Source organism: Doryrhamphus excisus, chromosome 2 (assembly GCF_030265055.1).
Source record: "Doryrhamphus excisus isolate RoL2022-K1 chromosome 2, RoL_Dexc_1.0, whole genome shotgun sequence".
In the NCBI taxonomy this organism is placed as follows: domain Eukaryota; kingdom Metazoa; phylum Chordata; class Actinopteri; order Syngnathiformes; family Syngnathidae; genus Doryrhamphus; species Doryrhamphus excisus.
In genome coordinates, this window is record NC_080467.1 from 13,775,862 (window position 1) to 13,794,869 (window position 19,008).

At 39.1% G+C, this 19,008-nt stretch overlaps 2 protein-coding genes across 26 annotated transcripts in view; one reads left to right on the plus strand and one right to left on the minus strand.

The window, feature by feature from the left end:
• Window positions 1-14,711, minus strand: part of LOC131106493 (protein unc-13 homolog B-like) — a 56,052-nt gene extending 41,341 nt beyond the window's left edge. For all 25 annotated transcript variants that reach the window (XM_058055800.1, XM_058055683.1, XM_058055750.1 and 22 more), the window contains exons 1-5: window positions 14,455-14,711; window positions 8,353-8,382; window positions 3,731-3,830; window positions 2,233-2,350; window positions 1,133-1,256 (exon numbers count right to left, since the gene is read on the minus strand). In XM_058055800.1, coding sequence (XP_057911783.1) covers window positions 1,133-1,256; window positions 2,233-2,350; window positions 3,731-3,830; window positions 8,353-8,382; window positions 14,455-14,476 — 394 coding nt within the window. In that variant the 5' untranslated portion in view covers window positions 14,477-14,711. The remainder of the gene's footprint in view (window positions 1-1,132; window positions 1,257-2,232; window positions 2,351-3,730; window positions 3,831-8,352; window positions 8,383-14,454) is intronic.
• A 668-nt stretch (window positions 14,712-15,379) lies between these two features.
• Window positions 15,380-18,618, plus strand: stoml2 (stomatin (EPB72)-like 2). Its single transcript, XM_058063792.1, has 10 exons — window positions 15,380-15,544; window positions 15,797-15,949; window positions 16,454-16,553; window positions 16,624-16,682; window positions 16,777-16,878; window positions 16,955-17,089; window positions 17,388-17,532; window positions 17,667-17,746; window positions 17,829-17,957; window positions 18,028-18,618. Exons 1-10 carry the CDS (start codon window positions 15,500-15,502, stop codon window positions 18,130-18,132), a joined length of 1,053 nt encoding a protein of 350 aa, XP_057919775.1. The 5' UTR covers window positions 15,380-15,499; the 3' UTR covers window positions 18,133-18,618.
• The last annotated feature ends 390 nt before the right edge of the window (window positions 18,619-19,008 follow it).

Genomic DNA, 19,008 nt, shown 5'->3' on the forward strand with positions numbered 1-19,008 from the left:
AGGTTTTATGCTGCTGATTTTGATACAGATAACGATGATGGCCAGGGGGCCCAAAAATTATCTAACTACTCATAAAATGATTCATTCATTCATTTTCTACCGCTTATCCTATATTAGGGATGCTGGAGCCTATCCCAGCTGTCTTCGGGTGAGAGGCGGGGTACACCCTGGACTAGTCGCCAGCCAATCACAGGGCACATATAGACAAACAACCATTCACACTCACATTCATACCTATGGACAATTTGGAGTCGCTAATTAACCTAGCATGTTTTTTGGAATGTGGTACCCGGAAAAAACCCACACATGCACAAACTCCACACAGAGATTTCCGAGGGTGGAATCAAACTTGGGTCTCCTGGCTGTGAGACCTGCACACTAACCACTCAATCACTGTGCATCCCTTATAAAAATAGCAATTAATTAATAGAGGAGGGGTGCAACATGATTTTTTTCCTGGCCCCCCCCCCTTGCTAACTGATTTATCATACCATAAAAATCACCTTAACTTGACAAAAACACTTTAAACACTTATTGAAGACAACACATATCCCCCTGAAACTTCCAAGAGGATGAGGAGACACCTTCTTTGAGGAGACTTTGGTGAACTTTTTTTTTTTTTATTCCACTGCTGAGAAAGGCTGCTCATCTTGTCCAATTATTTTTTCGGGTTAATTCGCTTAGTCCGTCTCACAGTCACTCATATACGGGCGAGTGTTAGGCACATGGCTTCGAGCATTCACAAAATGACTAAGTCGTTCACACTGTACACAGAACACATGTTGGACATAACAAACCAGTAATAAAACTGTAAATATAAGATAAAAAAAATAAAAACAAGACATGCATATTCATGTTCTAAATGAAGAAAATCTTACTACCAGTTATACAAAAGACTACAAGACAACAGGTTCCATGATGACGGTCTAAACCTGTGAGTCATACCCCTGGCAGCCCCAAAACAAAGAGCTGACATTTATGTCCACTGTGACTCTGTGGATCATGGATGAATAGCCTTAGGTTTGACCTATTTTACCAATATACTCACTCGTTATTGTATTCAAGCTCGAGATAAGGAAAACGGTATTGGTAAAGGTTTGCAGTCAGTTGACATCCAAACAGATTTTCTCACCAAATGGCAGCTCAAAGCGAGTATCCAACAAGAGTCGATGAGGGGTCGGGTTCTTGGTGCCGTATATCTCATTCGCCTTCATCAGGACCTCTGCATCGAGGATAAGCCATTCACCTGAGCCTTCCTGTAATTTGGGGATTTAGACAGACATTTATCTAAGGTTGGCATACAATTTGGTTGTATTATTAATCATGACATAGCCAAGAGTCAACGATTGCTGAGGCATTTGGTTGACTAATATAAACAAAACAGTGCAAAATGGTGCGTGCCCATAAAGTAGACAGTGTCGCTGGCTACATTACAAAAACATTCACACATACAAACAACTTCTGTGTCCAGCTAATGTCTCAACCAGGTGCACCGTACACTAGTGATGCAAGTTGCGATAATATTGAATATCGACAATATTTTGTAGCACAATTATGAACCAGCTAAATTTGACAGGTCTACTACATACAAGGCATTCAGAAGACACTTCACGGTGAGATGATATGTAGTATTCTACACTGGTCACTACGTGTCAGTAATGTTATCAGGGCCAGACTTGATCACCGTAACAACAGGCTTTTTTTTTTTGCAGGTTTGAATTATCTCACAACAGACACAATATGTCAGGATAAAACTCAAGTCTGAAGTCACTTCCTGTCCACCACTCACTCCCCAAGCACTGGAACACACTTAAAGCAATTAATGTATGTCTACGATATTGGGTAATACGAGTGTAAAGCGGGCTATAGGTGTGTTATTTCATGTGTACAGGGTTCTAATAATAATAATTAAAAAAAAAACGTATTTGAAGTTAGTTTCCACAAAAATATTTCATTTATAAATCAGGAATCCTACTCCTCAGAAAGTCACAGGTCTGCAACCACATTAACCACAATAAACAAGTGATTACTGCAGTATATTACAAGTTATGTCATAACAAAAACACAAATTCTGAGTGTTGACGCTGTCAGAGAGGTCTGCAATAATGTATTCCTGCATTATATCCTGACCGAGAAAGGTATAAAAACAGAAACACTTCATATGGTTCAGTGGATCTCATTAGACTATGAAAGCATATGTAACATTGTGGAGAGTGTATACTTCATATTAACCTCTTCTGATTGTCGAATACTCTTCAGAGGGATCCAGGCTGTCCCCACCATGGTGTCCCAGATGAGGCCCTTGTTCCACACCTCAACAATGAGTCCGAGGTCCAGTCGGTTGATCTCACTGTCAGAAAAGACCATTTTATAGTCAAGGACACTATAAATCTCTCAAAATCTCACTATAAATATGGAGTTTAATGTTGTGATAACCATTACAACAGCCAAACTACTGCCACAAACAAAAGAGCGACCCTCTTTTTGTTCAGTATAAGCGGCAATAATCCATTCCAGCCGTGTTTTGTCATTCAACACGCTATTCAAAGGGCTCAAAAATAGCTTGTCGGAGGTAATAAAATTGGACATTAATTTTGAAAGGAGCCGCACGACTCGGGCATTTGCATATTGTCATTTGTGGCAGTTCAGCGCTATCTCTGCGACAATCAAAAAGAGCATAATCAAAGTGAACAGCTAATTGACAAAAAGCAGGGGGAGGGCGCAGTGTAACCATGGTGTACAGGTGCAGAGATAAAGGCTTTCTGTATCATGTGCTCAAACAAGATAGCAGAATAAATCAGTCATTCAAGGAGGCTAATTTGTACTGGCAGATTTGGGCCTTTTAGGGCATCATTTTGATTTGCTAAGCCAATCTGAAGCCATCTGTATTGTGCGGCCCTTTAAACTAAAATACAAATAAAACCGCCCCTTAATCCACTTATGTAATACATCACTTCAAGCTGCTGAACTGGAAAAAAAATATTACATGCAGCATTTGAAATGAAGGTTATATAATTATCCTGAACCTTATTACTAAGTAAGGTTAGCATCATTAATCCATTCCTGAAGATCCGACTCTAATCAAATCAATTTTTCCCAAAACATTTAGAGTTAGAGTTGTCTATACTGTATGTGTCCTGTGATTGGCCTGCGACCAGTCCAGTTTTTACCTCGCCTCTCGCTCAAAGTCAGCTGTGGTAGGCTCCAGCATACACTGGTGAGAATAAACAGCATAGAAAATGGATGGCTGCATGGACATTTTTATAGCTTTACCATTATAGTTTTACATGCAGAAAAAAACATTCAGTTTGCAGATAATAATCATGGTCTTGTATTTATTAATCACTTGGCAGCTAATATACCTGTACAAGGTCTTTCAGGGTATTTTCCAAGAAAAAAAAAAGTAACTGAATGATTTTTGCTGAATCAAGTTAAGCGGACATATCTTTAATGGACGGTAGAGGGATGAATGTGTGGAAAAACAAACACAGGCGCAATGAAGGTGCTCACAAAAGACAAACACTCTGATCACCATGGCTACCTTTCATGATGTATGATGAGGAAATGAAACTACTGAATAACAAGCAGGAAACAAACAGATCCAATTCAGTTACATATACAAATAAGAGTTTCAAACATAGTATTCAAGCCCTAAGCAATACTATGATAGGGCATTTTAGGAAAAAAAAATTTGTGTATCCCCCAACATTTTTCCTGTTCAGTTACTTACAACATGAAATCCTGTTCCCAGGAAGGCTGACCCCCTCGCACGGTGATAGTTGTACTTTTGACATTCTGTACCTTCAGTGTCACATAAGCATTGAATTTGTCTGAAACAAGAATAAGAAAAACACAGAGTTAAAAGGTTAGAGCACCAATCAGAACACACAGGATGGTAACTTAAGGGTAGAAATTATGGGCTTTGGTGCAGTCAGTGTCAGCAGTGAAAGTCCATACCCCTGTAAATGGATCGATTGTATTATTATTATTATTGTTGTATTACCGCTGAATGTTTAATCACTTTATTGTGTGTAGTATGATCCAAAGCTGAAAAATTAAAACGTCTAAAACGTGGATTAAATGGTATAAATTGCAAATACATTATAACTGGTGCTATACAACACAAGTAAGAGATAATAAAACCTTGTTCAGTAATCATATAACATTATTTGCACATATAGGTATATATGTGTATATAGGAGTCTCTAAAATAGAGATAAAAGAGAGACTTGGTTTGCCGTACGTCATGGTTTCTTATGGGAATGTCCTTCTGAAATGGATTAATGACACCAACAGCAGGATCACCACATATATTAAAGGTTCTCAAATAATCACGAGCAAATCTCATGGACAAGCAGTTGACTGGAACATTTGGTTAGCCCATCTGCCTCACAGCCAGGTGGTTCTGAGTTTGAATCTGAGTGCAGGTGTAAATGTGAGCATGACTGGTTGTTTGTCTATATGAGCCCTGTGACTCACTCAGATTGTGGCTCGCCTCTCGCCCAAAATTAGTCTTTGTTCAACCCCAATCAACCCTGATAAAATTAATGTCAGATAATTAGCTATGTTACAATGTTATGTTATTCACAATATATGTGCTGTACAAACAATGTGGAGACAGTTTGACCCTGGAACAGATTCATTCAATTTCCAGTATTTCCTATTGGAAAACATGATTTTAAAGCTTGATAAAATCCTGACAGATTGACCAGTGTGATGTGTTGATACAATAGTAATCCTGATCAAGTCAAGAGCACAAGATTTGGGAAAACAAGTGTCCTGCACCTTAAATCCAGGTTCTATAGACTTAAATATAAATGTGTGGATGTTATGAGTGTATAACAAATGCATAGCACACATAGTATCTACATCGACAATATTATCTGCCCCAATGGTTAGACAGGACAAAAAAAAAAAAATGCTTGCCACTCCTGACTTGTTATTTCTCCACAAAAGGTCCCTGTCAGCCCTTGTATCATCAAGACCAAAAAATAAAATGTAGTTAGGTCAGAGGTGACCATGTGACGTAAATTACATTTCTTTGTTCAAGGCAGTCACTGCAAACAGGGTGCATCCACAGACAAAGCCTCAATACTGTGTGACAGCTGGACCTTTTCTAGTAAATCAACATTACTGGGACTCTTCTGGATATTGAGGGAGGAAACCGACTGTCAACGGTGAACAGACAAACTTTCACACCCCAGCGATTGCAGTCAGACTCTGGCACTAATAAAGACAAGCAACAAATGTCTTCACCAGCTGTCAGTGCTGGGTGGGTAGGATTAAATAACCACAGTCAGGGCACCTTCCAGAGCCATGTACTGTAAATTGTTTACCATTATAAATAATTTATGCCTAATAAATGGCACTTTGAATGCCGGTAGTTGTCTATCAGTGTTCTAACTAAAAATGCTAAAGACATGCACACACACACGAAAACTATGGGAAAAATAAGCAAGGTGTCAGCTGTCCTTTTGTGGCCGGGCCACACCACAAGGACGGTTTTCCAGGTTACCACAGAAACATATAAAACACTCGTCAGCCAGCTCAGTAAACACACCAGAGAAACATAACAGAGATGTTTTTGTATATAGCTCAAAACAAAAGCACACCAAAAGAAACAGCACCAACAGAAATCTGATGACAGAGTCTAAAAGCACTATCCAGTCTACATGGACTATAAGTGACACAGCACAGACCCAATCATTGTCTCAAGGGACAGTAGCCAAAAAACAAAAAAAGGAGCCCGAGGGATGCTCGGACCTTTCTCTAATTTGATAATCTATGCCTTGTGCCACACTTGGACGAGCTCCCATGAATACAGGAGATTAGATAATGAAAGAGAATATATGGATTAGATAAGCGCCACTTAGTCAGTAGCTATAGGGGGTCTATGCGGCAGGTGCTGCTCCTCGTTGGAAGTAGCAAAACGTGATCCGGCACAATGGAGAATGGCCAGAGCATGACCTCATAGACTTGTTAACTCAATTGGCCAGTTCTGGTTTACATGAGCAGAATGTTGATTTTATTTTAACAATAAAGTCATTAATTGATCGTACAGAATTGTGTCGAGTGTGTGGAATTAATTTATTATTGATGACATGAAAGTAATCTCACTGGACAGATATTAGATGCTGTGTCCAGTGATGTTACAGTACAGACATCAGCAATGGCAGAATTAGTTTAAAAAAATGTAATAGTATAGTTAGTAGTTATTCCCCCCCCCCAAATAATTGAATTAATCACCAAGTTGGCAACACTGATGACATCTGTGGTTTAAGTTCGACCCATTCCCTAGAAATGTAACCCTGGTATACACATAACAAAAGTTTTTCAGTTCAATGAGGTTCATTTGGTCCATCATTTTGTCCATGTCACCATTCTGAACAGGACTGTCAGGTATCTGGTCTGTAAAAACAAACTGTTTAGAATGTAAGAAATGTTTTTGGCCGCCTATGGAGGCAAGGCTGAAATGGTTAAAGAAAAATTGGGGGGATTTACCGAAAACGTTTCTGTGTGGACAAGGTCTTAATGTTCCAAAGTAAGGCTTAACTGGAGGTGTGGTGAGAGCACAATGCAAATATGCAGATAAGCTCCGTGTCCAATGTTAGGGGAAAAGGTCACAAGTTAGCTTTACCTATGCCCAAATGATCATTAAAATGACTAATAACAATTAATTAATAGAACCGAACAGAACCTATTACCTGTAGATGAAATGTTGCTTACTCTTGCTACTATTGCTTTACTATTGTTTCTTGTGTTTTTTTCCCAGATGATTTTAACATTAAAATGAAAGCGGTCATAAATTACTTTTTTACAACACCTTGTCATGTTTGTTATTTTGTTTAATTATGTTGTGCAGAGTATTTATTCCAAGCATTCCTTGAATGCACCATAGTTGTCTGCTCCAACACACAAGTGAAATTTACTTACGAGTTTCTCAGATGCTGCCACAAATAAACTTAGAATTGTCCCCATTCGTTGTTGTTCCCAAATGCTGATGCTGTGTGTGAATGCATAACGGTGGGCGTTGATGACATTATTGTGTGTATGTTGATGACTAGCGTTTGTATTTTGTTCAATTTACTCGGACACTGTGTCACCCACACATCGAACAAGGATATGATAATATCTCTGTGGGGAAACAAACTCCAGGCTCGTATCAATGGTGAGCTTCGAGTAGAATACAAAGGTGGTGTTTGAAACTCTGCCAAATATGTTTAAAACTTGCCAAATATTGCTACTGACAGTGAGGTCACTCATGTTTGCATTTTACCTATGAAAGTCAAGATCATTAAGTGAATTATCTATGTTTGCTTTGGGCCAGGTGTTCCACGTGGTGTGGTCCTAAAACAGCTTAGGCTGACAAAGACTAATCATGACAACCGAGCAGACATCAGACAATAGACGATCACAATAAAACAAAGCAGAGAACTTCAGGATAATTAACTTGTCCTTAACACAGAGGTAAAATGTCACAGTCTGCAGTCAGCTGCTGTGACACTCTGTCGTCACTGTTGGCAGCTCTGGGCGGACACGTCACAAAGCTTAAAGATAGGTATGAGGTTAAACTGTAGGGATTTGCATAGGTGGAGAGCATGAGGATTTGCACTGAGCAGCCAACAATCTTAAGTCAACTGCACATTCTGCATGGAAGGACACAAAGTTACCACCTTAAATGCCACATTCTGACGGAGGATAAAATATATTTACAATAATTAGCACACAAACAGTAAAATAGAAAAATATGCTGTGAACGATGATTTCAAATGTATGTGTATGACATCATAGACGGTAACCAATAGTGGAATATTTCATTAAACATGTTGAAAAATTGCTATCTATCTATCTGTGCATGGGAAGGGAATTTGAGAACCTGTGAGTCAGTAAAAATTGAGTTTCAATCAAGCACCCGTGAGTCAGTTAAACCTGTTGGCTGAGTAAGTGAATTGTTCGTTTTGACGAGTCTGTGATGCAGATCCCAATACAATCTTTCATTTAAGTAGCATGAACTCAAGCCTGTGGTATTGTCAACTGTGGAAAGAGACAGGGACTTACGTACATCTGCCCTTGCTGTGGAGATGCAAGGTTGAAACAGTTTCAAACTTTTTATTCACCAAAAACGTTGATGTGTGGATTATTTTTTTTAATTATTTGTTCAAACTACAGCACTTCATGGAACTGTTAGTGTGTTAAAAGCTTCCCAGCGAGTGTTAATCCAGCTAAGAGTAATTCACCCAATGTGTGGCACATTTAATCTCAATCAGGAAGCAGCATACGAGCCTTTCAGCTGAATGTAAACATGGAAAATTTGTGTTTAGGCAGAAGAGGAGAGGTAAAAAAGGTGCTCACCTGCAGGTCCCTGGAGCTTGGCTTTTTTTACTGCAAAAAAACAACAACATAGAACAGTTTGGTTAAAAACATATTCAACTTTACTGCATAATATGGATGGAAATATTCCATCTGAAGACAAATACTGGTAAAAACAGGACATCTTGGCATAAAAAATTTAATAGCATTAGGAGCTTATTATTGAAGCTTTGCCATTTCATTGACGTAAACAAATGCAGCCATGACTCATGACATGAATATTACACAAAAAACAATGTCACGTGCACACACAAACCAGGCTCATGACGTCAACTTCAGTAGCAGGACATCTCAAGTGTAACTACATTGAAATATATATCAAATTATCAGTATCAGTATCTAGCCCTATTTTGATTATTTAAAAACTACAGAAACTTGTTTTCATAGTCTAAATAGGTGTATCCCAATGACAGCATTGTAAGCTATCTCAAATTAACTCATTTTCTCGTGTTATACTGCACAGAAAAGGGAAATAATTATGTGTTCATGTTTCACATAAGGATTGTGAATGATGGGCAAAATTCCTCAAAAAGTGCAGTTCACACACTATATATGTCTGTGTACACACACAAACACTCGCATATATACATATATGTATGATTATTATAAGATTGGTTTGAGCAGTTCTGTCACAAAACCAGCAGCTGGTAAACAAAGACAACTAAAAACAGCACATTAAACAAACAATGACGCTGAAGGAGATAATTTGAAAAGAAACAATACAACAATAATAAAAAATACATGCTTAAAAGCGGTAAGACATTTAGTCTTCATACACTGGATGCAGCCATACAACAATGTTTGTGGGATTGTGATGTGCTTTAGAGGGGATTAATAGTGATTGCTATGACTGTGTTCAACCTACTAAACCTCTGCAGCCTTAGATGGCAGATGGGCCAAAATGGGATGATGAGGCCACAAACGTCACTTACATATTTCCATCTAACATTTTCCAGCTGTCTCAGAGCACACTAACTGTGACGACTTCTATTTCTTGTGCGTCTTTTCAACAAAGTGGTACAACTGCCCCACTTTCATGTACAATTACAGTGCAGTGGTTCTTCCATGTTACAATGAACGGATTTAAAAAATAAAACACAAAATGTGTCCTGACAACGGGAGGATTCAAAGTCACATTTCTTGGCTAAAGGTACTGTTAAGACATTCCACCGTGTTGTGTTGATTATATCCGTTTCACTAATTGGCCAATTATACATTGTTGCACTGGTATGCCGTGATGTCACACTTTCTCTATGTACAGAACTGACCCAGATACCATGAAGGGGAAATATAAGCCTGTTTCAGGTCCCAAATAGGTATGGGCCGGTTACTGATTTCAAGGTATGAATGTTCTGTTAGAACGTCTCTGTGAGATGAGAGAAAGTGGAGGTCCAGCGCTGCCGCTATATGGAAATACTCTGTCATGCCCTGTATTATTCCTCGCAGTCGGAACTGGTCTTCGATGTGTTGAAACCATGGGAGTGTGCTCTGTTTCCAAAAGTCTGCCTTAGATAGCACTGGTTTTTACTGCCTCATTATCATTAAGTGGCACAGGTACAGCCACTGTTGTCGGTTGGGTCACCGAATGTGTAGATGTGATTGTGGTATAAACTTACTTTCCACTGAACAATAAGCAAAAAACACTTAACATCTCAGTTGCCACCAACAATCACATCACCTGGAAACTGACATTTGTAGAAAAGTATCTTCATTCATTTTCTACTGCTTTTTCCTCACGAGGGTTGCGGGGGATGCTGGAGCCTATCCCAGCTGTCTTCGAGCGAGAGGCGGGGTACACCCTGGACTGGTCGCCAGCCAATCACAGGGCACATATAGACAAACAACCATTCACACTCACACCTATGGACATTTTGCACCTAGCATGTTTTTGGAATGTGAGAGGAAACCGGAGTACCCGGAGAAAACCCACGCATGCACGGGGAGAACATGCAAACTCCACACAGAGATGGCTAAGGGTGGAATTGAACCCTGGTCTCCTAGCTGTGAGGTCTGCGTGCTAGCCACTCGACCGCCGTGCCGCCTAGAAAAGCATGTATTTATTTTAAATACATACTGTATATTCCACTTTCATTGTGTTCTGTTATATGGCTTTTCAATAAAGATATTTCAAAATAACGCACTTTAGAGCTGTAACGCTGTCACACTGTAACTCTACAGTAACTCTGATATTGTTACTGGTCCATACCTATTCCCAATCATACCAACCTAAATAAACAATTGGTTGATATCTTGATGTATGATTAATAAGTCCTTAAGATAACAAAAAAGAGGGGAGGAGGGTTCAATTTTTTTAATGTGCAAATCTGTGACCCCTATTTCCTGTTTTGTCAGTTTCTCTGAGTGAAGAGGAAAATGAGCTGTGGAAAGGTAGAGAGAGAAAAGTGTTCCACCACAGTTCTTCCTCTCAGTCACACATGACATGGCACAATGGTCCTCATTTGCATGACGTTAGACGTCAGTTGTACACAGCCCTGAAGGCAATAACCCAGGGATGCTCCAGTTATACTGACAAATCCATGAGCAAGATCCGCTGATACTGGTACCACATGGATGAACTATTAGCTTATCGGTCAACCATTTCATCCTGATAATAAATGTCATAAACTGCATTATAAACACCAATTTGTGCCTTAAACTACATGAAAAAACAGTGACACATATGACAACACATATTTAGTCCTACTCAAAATTCTGCATAATATTGACAAATGTACTTAATGATCTGTGTCTTTCCATTCGCCTGCACATGGCGATATACGTATTGAGGCCAGCAAAATGATCAACTCCATTTTCAACTCCTAGTGCCCAAAAGGCATTGTGGGATCTTGTCAAAAAATGTTTCAGGAAGCTCTTCCCAAATACCAGGAAAGCCACATTACATTTGGCTGTTTTTGCAGGACAAGTACAACAGGAAGTGACACCAGACTCCCTGAATGCTGCCGACAGCAGTGCACTTCCGCTTTGTCCTGCTTGCTGGATGTGATCAGTGGGAGGTGGAGAAGTGAGAGAAAGAGAGAAAAAGAGAGCGAGAGAGAGATCAACAGATGGCAAAGGGATTACACCCTCAATCTCTAAGCGCTCTCCCTGTCTCACTGCCTCATTCTCGCATAATTCCACTACTCTGCTGCCCGACACACTAAACCACTCTACAGTACATGCAGTTCTATCACTTCTAGGCATTAAACGACACAATGTCCATCCTTATTCACTTCACTTTTTTTGTTTTTTTTTAGCTGCTCGGCAATGGCTTTCTTGCCAGTATGTAAAACACATATAGTATTGTTCAGCCCTTCATGACCAACTAACATAACAAAAACAGATAATTCTCCAATACATGTACATACTGCGTATTGGCTAATTTGCATACTACCAGTGACTGAATGGTTACTGAAGGGAGGTGCGATCTGGGCTATGAAGAAGTTAAGAATGTAAAACATGTGTGAGGCAAAATAATGTAATCATTAGACACACCTGTCTATTACACAATACCCACAGATTAAACTGATGACAGTCAGCTACAGCCAACCTGAACCCTCTCAGGACACATCAGAACGGATCAGTTTATTACTTAAGTACTGTTGACATACTGTATGACTGAACCAGCATCCGGACCCAACCAACAGCAATGTGTTTCCCCTCAGCTCTGCCCTAATAGACGATACATGGTCTCACCCACATGTCCACTTGTTGGGGGAAACCACTTGTCTGTTAAGGAAAGACATCATCGCCATGGAGATGGTGGATCTCAACTAGCAATAAATAAGCAACATTGTCAAGCTGTGTTATCAGGGGATGAGTCACAACATCAGCTAATCACACTGCCCCGGCTCAAGCAACCCTTTTCCTGTAATCTCGGGCTGCATAACACCTTCTGCTGAGACAATAAATACATTTCTGGATGATGGTGGAATACAAAAATCAAACCTTGCTTATATTTTAGAAACAAAATCCCCCAAACAAATGAAAGCCTCCGATCCTATTAATTTTGCAAGGAAAAAAAGAGTTAAGCCGACTCCTATCAGGAATGCATTTTCATCCCTACATGTTGTTACATGTACATGTAATAAAAGTTGGAAAAACAACTAATATAAAAGTTCAATTCATTCCAAACTCCTGAAATTATCTACGTTTTGACAAAAAAAAGTTATTTTGTTCGCCTTTCTGGCAAAAGTGGATCAAATCTCAGAGCAGTGGGCTTGCTGTCATAAAACGGAGTATTGCATAATGTGCTTTGCAACGGCTACATTGGGATCTTGTGCGTGTGTGTGCGAGACACGAGTCTACTAAAATCTTTCCAAGGATCTTCTATTCTATGTATGTTTTGATATTGTTAGTTGAAAGTGAAAGGTATATTGTGGTACATTATTGAGGTATAGTGATGAGAAAATGAATAATAAATGAATATGAAAAATCTTTGGTGTTTACTTGATTTATGATATAATGTTGTATATTGGGGGGAAATAAGACACATGAGCCTGACATGAATAGGATGGGTTAATGGAGTGGCTGTGATATTAACTGGAAAGTTAAGTGGGTCATTATTGATGTTCTGTTTGCAAAATATGCACACGAGTCCTGCTACACAGATAAGTAGAGGAACTGTGGAAATCCAATTGCAATCACTACGATCGTCCTCTGCCATCACATGCATTACTAAAGTCAGTGTTTTGCAAGTTAAGTTAGCTCAAGTCTTTAATCAAGTCAAGTCTCAAGTAAAGACGTACAAGTTCAAGTCAAATCTCAAGTCAAAAGAAGACAGGTAAAATGGTGAGTAAAGTAAAGCAAGACAAGTAAAATAAGACCAGTGTGATATGACGTCGTCACGGAAAAAGAGTGATGACACAGCAATTAGGATTTAGTGAGTGCACAGGAATGTAATCCACATGATTGTTATGACTGGACGTAAATACACGCATTCCATAACCCAAATAGAAAGGGAAACTATGTTGTCATCACATGATAACAATCATGTTAGTTGAATGCTTTGAATGGGGACACCTTTTACTCAACACGTTCACTGAAAATGTCAAGTATTTTCAAGTCATCAAGTCTGTGTCAGCTTCCTAATCATTGACATCAATGTTCAAGTCAAGTTGCAAGTCTCTGATGGTGCTGTCAATTCAAGTCCAAAATGATCAAAATTGCGAAGTGAGTCTGACTTGAACCCAAGTTGCCTGACCCGAATACACAGAACAGAACAGCCAATTTAAAACCTGTGAATAATTGTTACATTTAATTTACATTATAGTCTGAACTACATTGACTTTTACAAATAACAACCCATCTATAAAAATAAGTAGAATATTGGGATTGTATGTGATACATATTTAATGTGGTTAGTGCGCGGGTCACACTGCTAGGAGACCCGAGTTCAATTCCACCCTCTGCCATATCTGTGTGGAGTTTGCATGTTCTCCCCGTGAAAGCGTGGGTCTTCTCCGGGGACTCCGGTTTCCTCCCACATTCCAAAAACATGCTAGGTTAATTGGTGACTCCAAATTGTCTGTAGGTACGAATATGAGTGTGAATGGTTGTTTGTCTATACGTATGTGCCCTGTGATTGGCTGGCGACCAATCCAGGGTGTACCCCGCCTCTCGCCTGAAGACAGCTGGGATAGGCTCCAGCACCCCAGCAACCCTCGTGAGGATAAGCAGTCGAAAATGAATGAATGAATGAATGAATGAACATATTTAATGACAAACTACATCCACACTTAAAATTAATGCATCTCTTTACCGTCTGGCAAGGCTGACAAGAACCTTTTGAGAAAATATGTGAGACGCTGCCCTATAAAATCTGATTTGATGAGCTCAGAATGTTATGTACACATCCAATTTCTCTTTGTCAATACGGGCTTTTTTTTTTAAATCAACAAACACGTAATAATAATAACGACGGTAACTTTGAGCAAACAAAACACAACAATGTTGAGTAAATATTTCTACAAAACATGTTTAGCAGTAAGACTAACTTCAACCAACAAGCATATGTACATGATTGCAAAACTATAACATAATCCTGCACTTAAACCAGTTAAAGAAATAAAATGAACACAAACGTACCTCTGACACACAGTAAAGACATGGCAAGGCGCTTCCAGCAACAACCCAGTAGTTTCAATCACTTTGGAAAGCGTATTGACCTGAATTGAACAAGTGTGGTAACATGGTTTGCTCTAAATAACCACCATAATAATCGATGACGCAATTCCTATTGGAAAATTAAAGCTAGTTTCCTGATGCTGGATTGGGGTAAAGAACCTCCGGACACGGACACGCCATGATTGAACTCCCATAAAAGCTTTTCAGCCTGCTGTCAACCTGAGTGCACGGAGGGAGGGGACTAAGGAATAAACCTCTGTGATTGACATCTGATTTAGTCAATAACACCATAGGATTTACAAAAAAAAGGCGTGGTCGAACAAATAAATCTGACCAATCATTGGAAGGGATGGCTTGGGGAAAGAAACAGGTGAAGTAAAAATAAATCTGTATTTGTGTCGACACGCCCTATTCAACCCTCACTTTTGATATCACTTTCAATATTACCCAGAACGATAAAAAAAATGAAAACTAACTTTCAGTAAGTATGGCAAGTCAGAGGAGTAAAAACAAACTCAATGGCGCCACTCGGTGTATTTTATAGGATACTATTTTGAACCGAAATAATCTACCATACCATCAAATAACTGACTTTTTACTGTCATTGCATATAAATACATTTCTGATTAATGTTAATCTCCGGTTTTACATTTTACAAACAAATACTTTTTACAAGTTAATATTTAATTTGTACAACCACAGTATATCAATGTAACTTTATTATGCCCGATATAAACTAAGCCATTACTATATTCAATTATGATTCGTTTCGAATCATACGTTTCGCAAATGTAGTTTTACTATTTTTGTTAGTGGCGTAACGGAACCGAAAGTGTCATCACCTTGTTGCCTTTAGTGGCGGACTTTTCTCGCCGGTGCACCACAGATGTAACTTTCATTTCCTGGTAGGTAAGGGTCACAGTGCAGTTCGGAGTTTCCATTGATGGGAGTGTAGTTTAATTTAAGGAACGGATTTTTTCATTACAATCATTCCTCCTTAGTTTTTATGATGTTTCGAGCACTCTTTCGCACCGGTGGGGCGCTTCTTCAGGTACATTTAAATCATAATAATTCCTTACTTAGTGAAAACGTGCTCAATCATGTGGGCTCATTGATTGATATCTAGGAGACTTCTCTTCCTTCCTTCGTTTACTCACTTCCAAATTGTGAAGTACAATTTGAGTATTTATGTTTAAAAATGTACTTATTTAATGGGCACTTGTGTAGTCAGTTGGAGCGTGTTGCTGTACTGTGTGTGATATTGATTAAATATAAATAATGCAATACAGTGTATGTTCTCTAGCAAACACAACGAACAGCGCCGAGGTTGTGGGTGACCCCAGTCCAGCAGCGATGGGCGTCCAGTCTGCCCATGAACACTGTGGTCCTGTTCGTACCCCAGCAGGAAGCATGGGTGGTGGAGAGGATGGGGCGCTTTCATCGCATCTTAGAACCGGTACTATTCACATCATTTGTGTTCATTTACTTGGGGGAAGAAACTTGGGGCAGAACCAAGATGTTGTTTGGTGTGGTTTGACTGACATCAATGGCAATAATGTAAGCTGGGATAGGCTCCAGCATACCCTCACGACCCCAGTGAGGATAAGCAACATTAAAGATGGATGGATATTGTAAGTGTGCATAGTAGAATTTTAATGAAGCAATACTAGTTTAAGTCTGTGCCGCTTATGTTGTCCTCCATCTCTTATTATTATTAATAAGTGCCTGTTGACATCTATGAAAATCTGACTTTATGTTGACATATTGTCATCATTATAATATTTATATCATAATAATACTGACATTACAGTAGAATTGCTTTTTAAATTGCCAAACCTCTTATGCTACTGCCACTTGTGGAACATCCTCAGCTCATCCATATCCAGGATTACTGGTACATGAAATCAAAACATACTACAAATTGTATGTATTTAAAACTCTCTTGATTTTCTTTTTCTAGGGGTTAAATTTCCTCATACCATTACTTGACCGGATCCGCTATGTGCAAAGTCTCAAAGAGATTGTCATCGATGTCCCCGAGCAGTCTGCAGTATCTTTAGGTAGGGTAAATACCTTTTATCTTCTATATCATTTTATTCCACTTCATTAAAGTGAATGTGTTTTTTGCAGATAATGTAACTCTACAGATTGATGGAGTGTTGTATTTACGAATCTTGGACCCTTTCAAAGTAAGATGTCATAATTTAATTTTCCTGTTACATTATGATACATTGTATGTTAGTTTTATATGTATTTCCCACTCTCCACTATGATTGTTGCAAGGCCAGTTATGGTGTGGAGGATCCTGAATATGCTGTTACACAGCTGGCACAGACGACCATGCGTTCTGAATTGGGAAAACTCACACTAGACAAAGTGTTCAGGGTAATGACATACTTTTTTTCTATTTTCCTTCAATAAACAGTACAATATAAACAATATTTTCTTGTTTCCTTCAAAGGAAAGAGAGTCCCTGAATTCCAACATTGTGCACTCCATTAACCAAGCTTCAGATGAATGGGGCATCCGGTGCTTGCGATATGAAATTAAAGATATACACGTTCCACCTCGGGTGAAGGAGTCTATGCAAATGCAGGTGAGGTGTCGCGAATTACGAAGGAAAATAATTTCTGTGTTACTTGCAAAATAATTTGGTTTTAGCTTTGTGGTGATGTGAGCTTCATGAGGTAAGAGTTAGGCTGAGCTCATGACTTCCAGTTCTCTACCAAAACGCAAGGGACAGTGTTTTTCTGAACGTGAGCAACCACAACGACTTGACTAGCTATTAAAAGCATTTCTAGTTTCCCTTGTGTTTCAGTGACTCTATCTATAAATGTTTCTTTGCTCCACATACCAAGTTTGTACAGTCAATGCTGAAACAATCATCTGTATAGGTGGAGGCTGAACGTAAGAAAAGGGCCACTGTGCTGGAGTCTGAAGGGACGAGGGAAGCAGCCATTAATGTCGCAGAGGGCCGTAAACAAGCTCAAATTCTTGCGTCTGAGGGTGAAAAGGCAGAACAGATCAATAAAGCGGCTGGTAGGTACATTACATCCAATTTAATTGTGGTAGTGTTTGTACTGTACAGCAGAAATGACACATTACAACATCACCCACGTCTACCCAAGGGGGGACACAAGCCAGTCCGTTACTGACCACTGTTATATCTCCAGGTGAAGCCCAAGCAGTCTTAGCCAAAGCTGAAGCCAAATCCAAGGCCATCCGCCTGCTGTCTGACGCTCTGACTGAGCAGGTTAAGAATATATGTATTTGCTATTACAACACCACAGCATATTTTTAATGGGAGCGATTCAATTTGAAACTTTACTGTGCAGAATGGAAATGCTGCTGCATCACTAAGCGTGGCTGAACAGTACGTGTCTGCATTTTCCAACCTTGCCAAAGAATCCAACACTGTTCTTCTCCCGTCTAATACTGGGGACATTAGCAGCATGGTCACACAGGTACGTGCATGTACATAGAAGAGACTCTTGTATGCAACTTCATATAAATTCCATGTGTTCCTGTCTACAGGCCATGACCATTTACAGTAGATTGTCTAAGACAAGCCCGAAGGTCCAACCAAGAGAGGTAGAAGAGGAAAGCGAAGATGTCAATCAACCAGAATCATCTCAGTAGAAGAGGGCACAATGAATAAAGTCAAACCACAACATGATGCAGCACAAGAGGAGTAAATCAGAAACTCTTTGTCTTGTTCCGTGCTTCTGGAGTGAGATTTCTGACTCTTGTTTGGCAGGTCATAACTATCACTTATTGCAGGTTGATTGATATACTATTGCGTTTATCAGTGTAAAAATGTAATTTAGTTTACTCAGACAGGATCTTTACCTTTCTATTCACGTAATTGTAGAAATAAAAGTACAGTAAAAGAGGCAATTCAACTGTAGCAGCTTTGAGTTGCCACATTTCTCGATGAATTTGGGAGAATTCAAAGTGTAGTAAATGTATTAAAAAGAATACTGTCTTAAAAAGTGTGGAAGAGTTGAACACTTTCATTCAGAAATATTTTTCTTCCTTTGTAGTTGGAACATAAGATCTCTGTACCTCTCCCTCAAATTTGTATTCAGTGCTTACTTAGTATCATGAGTTGTATTTATTAAATTTGAAAGAAATCTGTGCTTTTGTGGTCAAATTATGTTTCCTCTGAACATGTGAGGAGTAAATAATTGAAATTGTGTTGTGCTAGACTGGAAATCCTGAATACCAATATGCCTAGGTGGCCTAGCTTTTAAAACATAAAACACAGCAAGTAACAACTTTTATATGATTTGAATTTATCATGACCTAAAAGGAGTAGGTAGAAGCCGGACACTCCTACCGCTTCTGCATGTCTATTGATCTTTTGTTAATTTCCTGTGTTTTTTATAATGTTGACATTACTATTTTATAATGGGGAAATTATGCAAACGTGTAGTGTAAAAAAAATTGTAAAACGGTTTAACTGAGCCATAATTTTTACATTTAAACGAGAAGGGTGGAGCAAACCTGGTGACG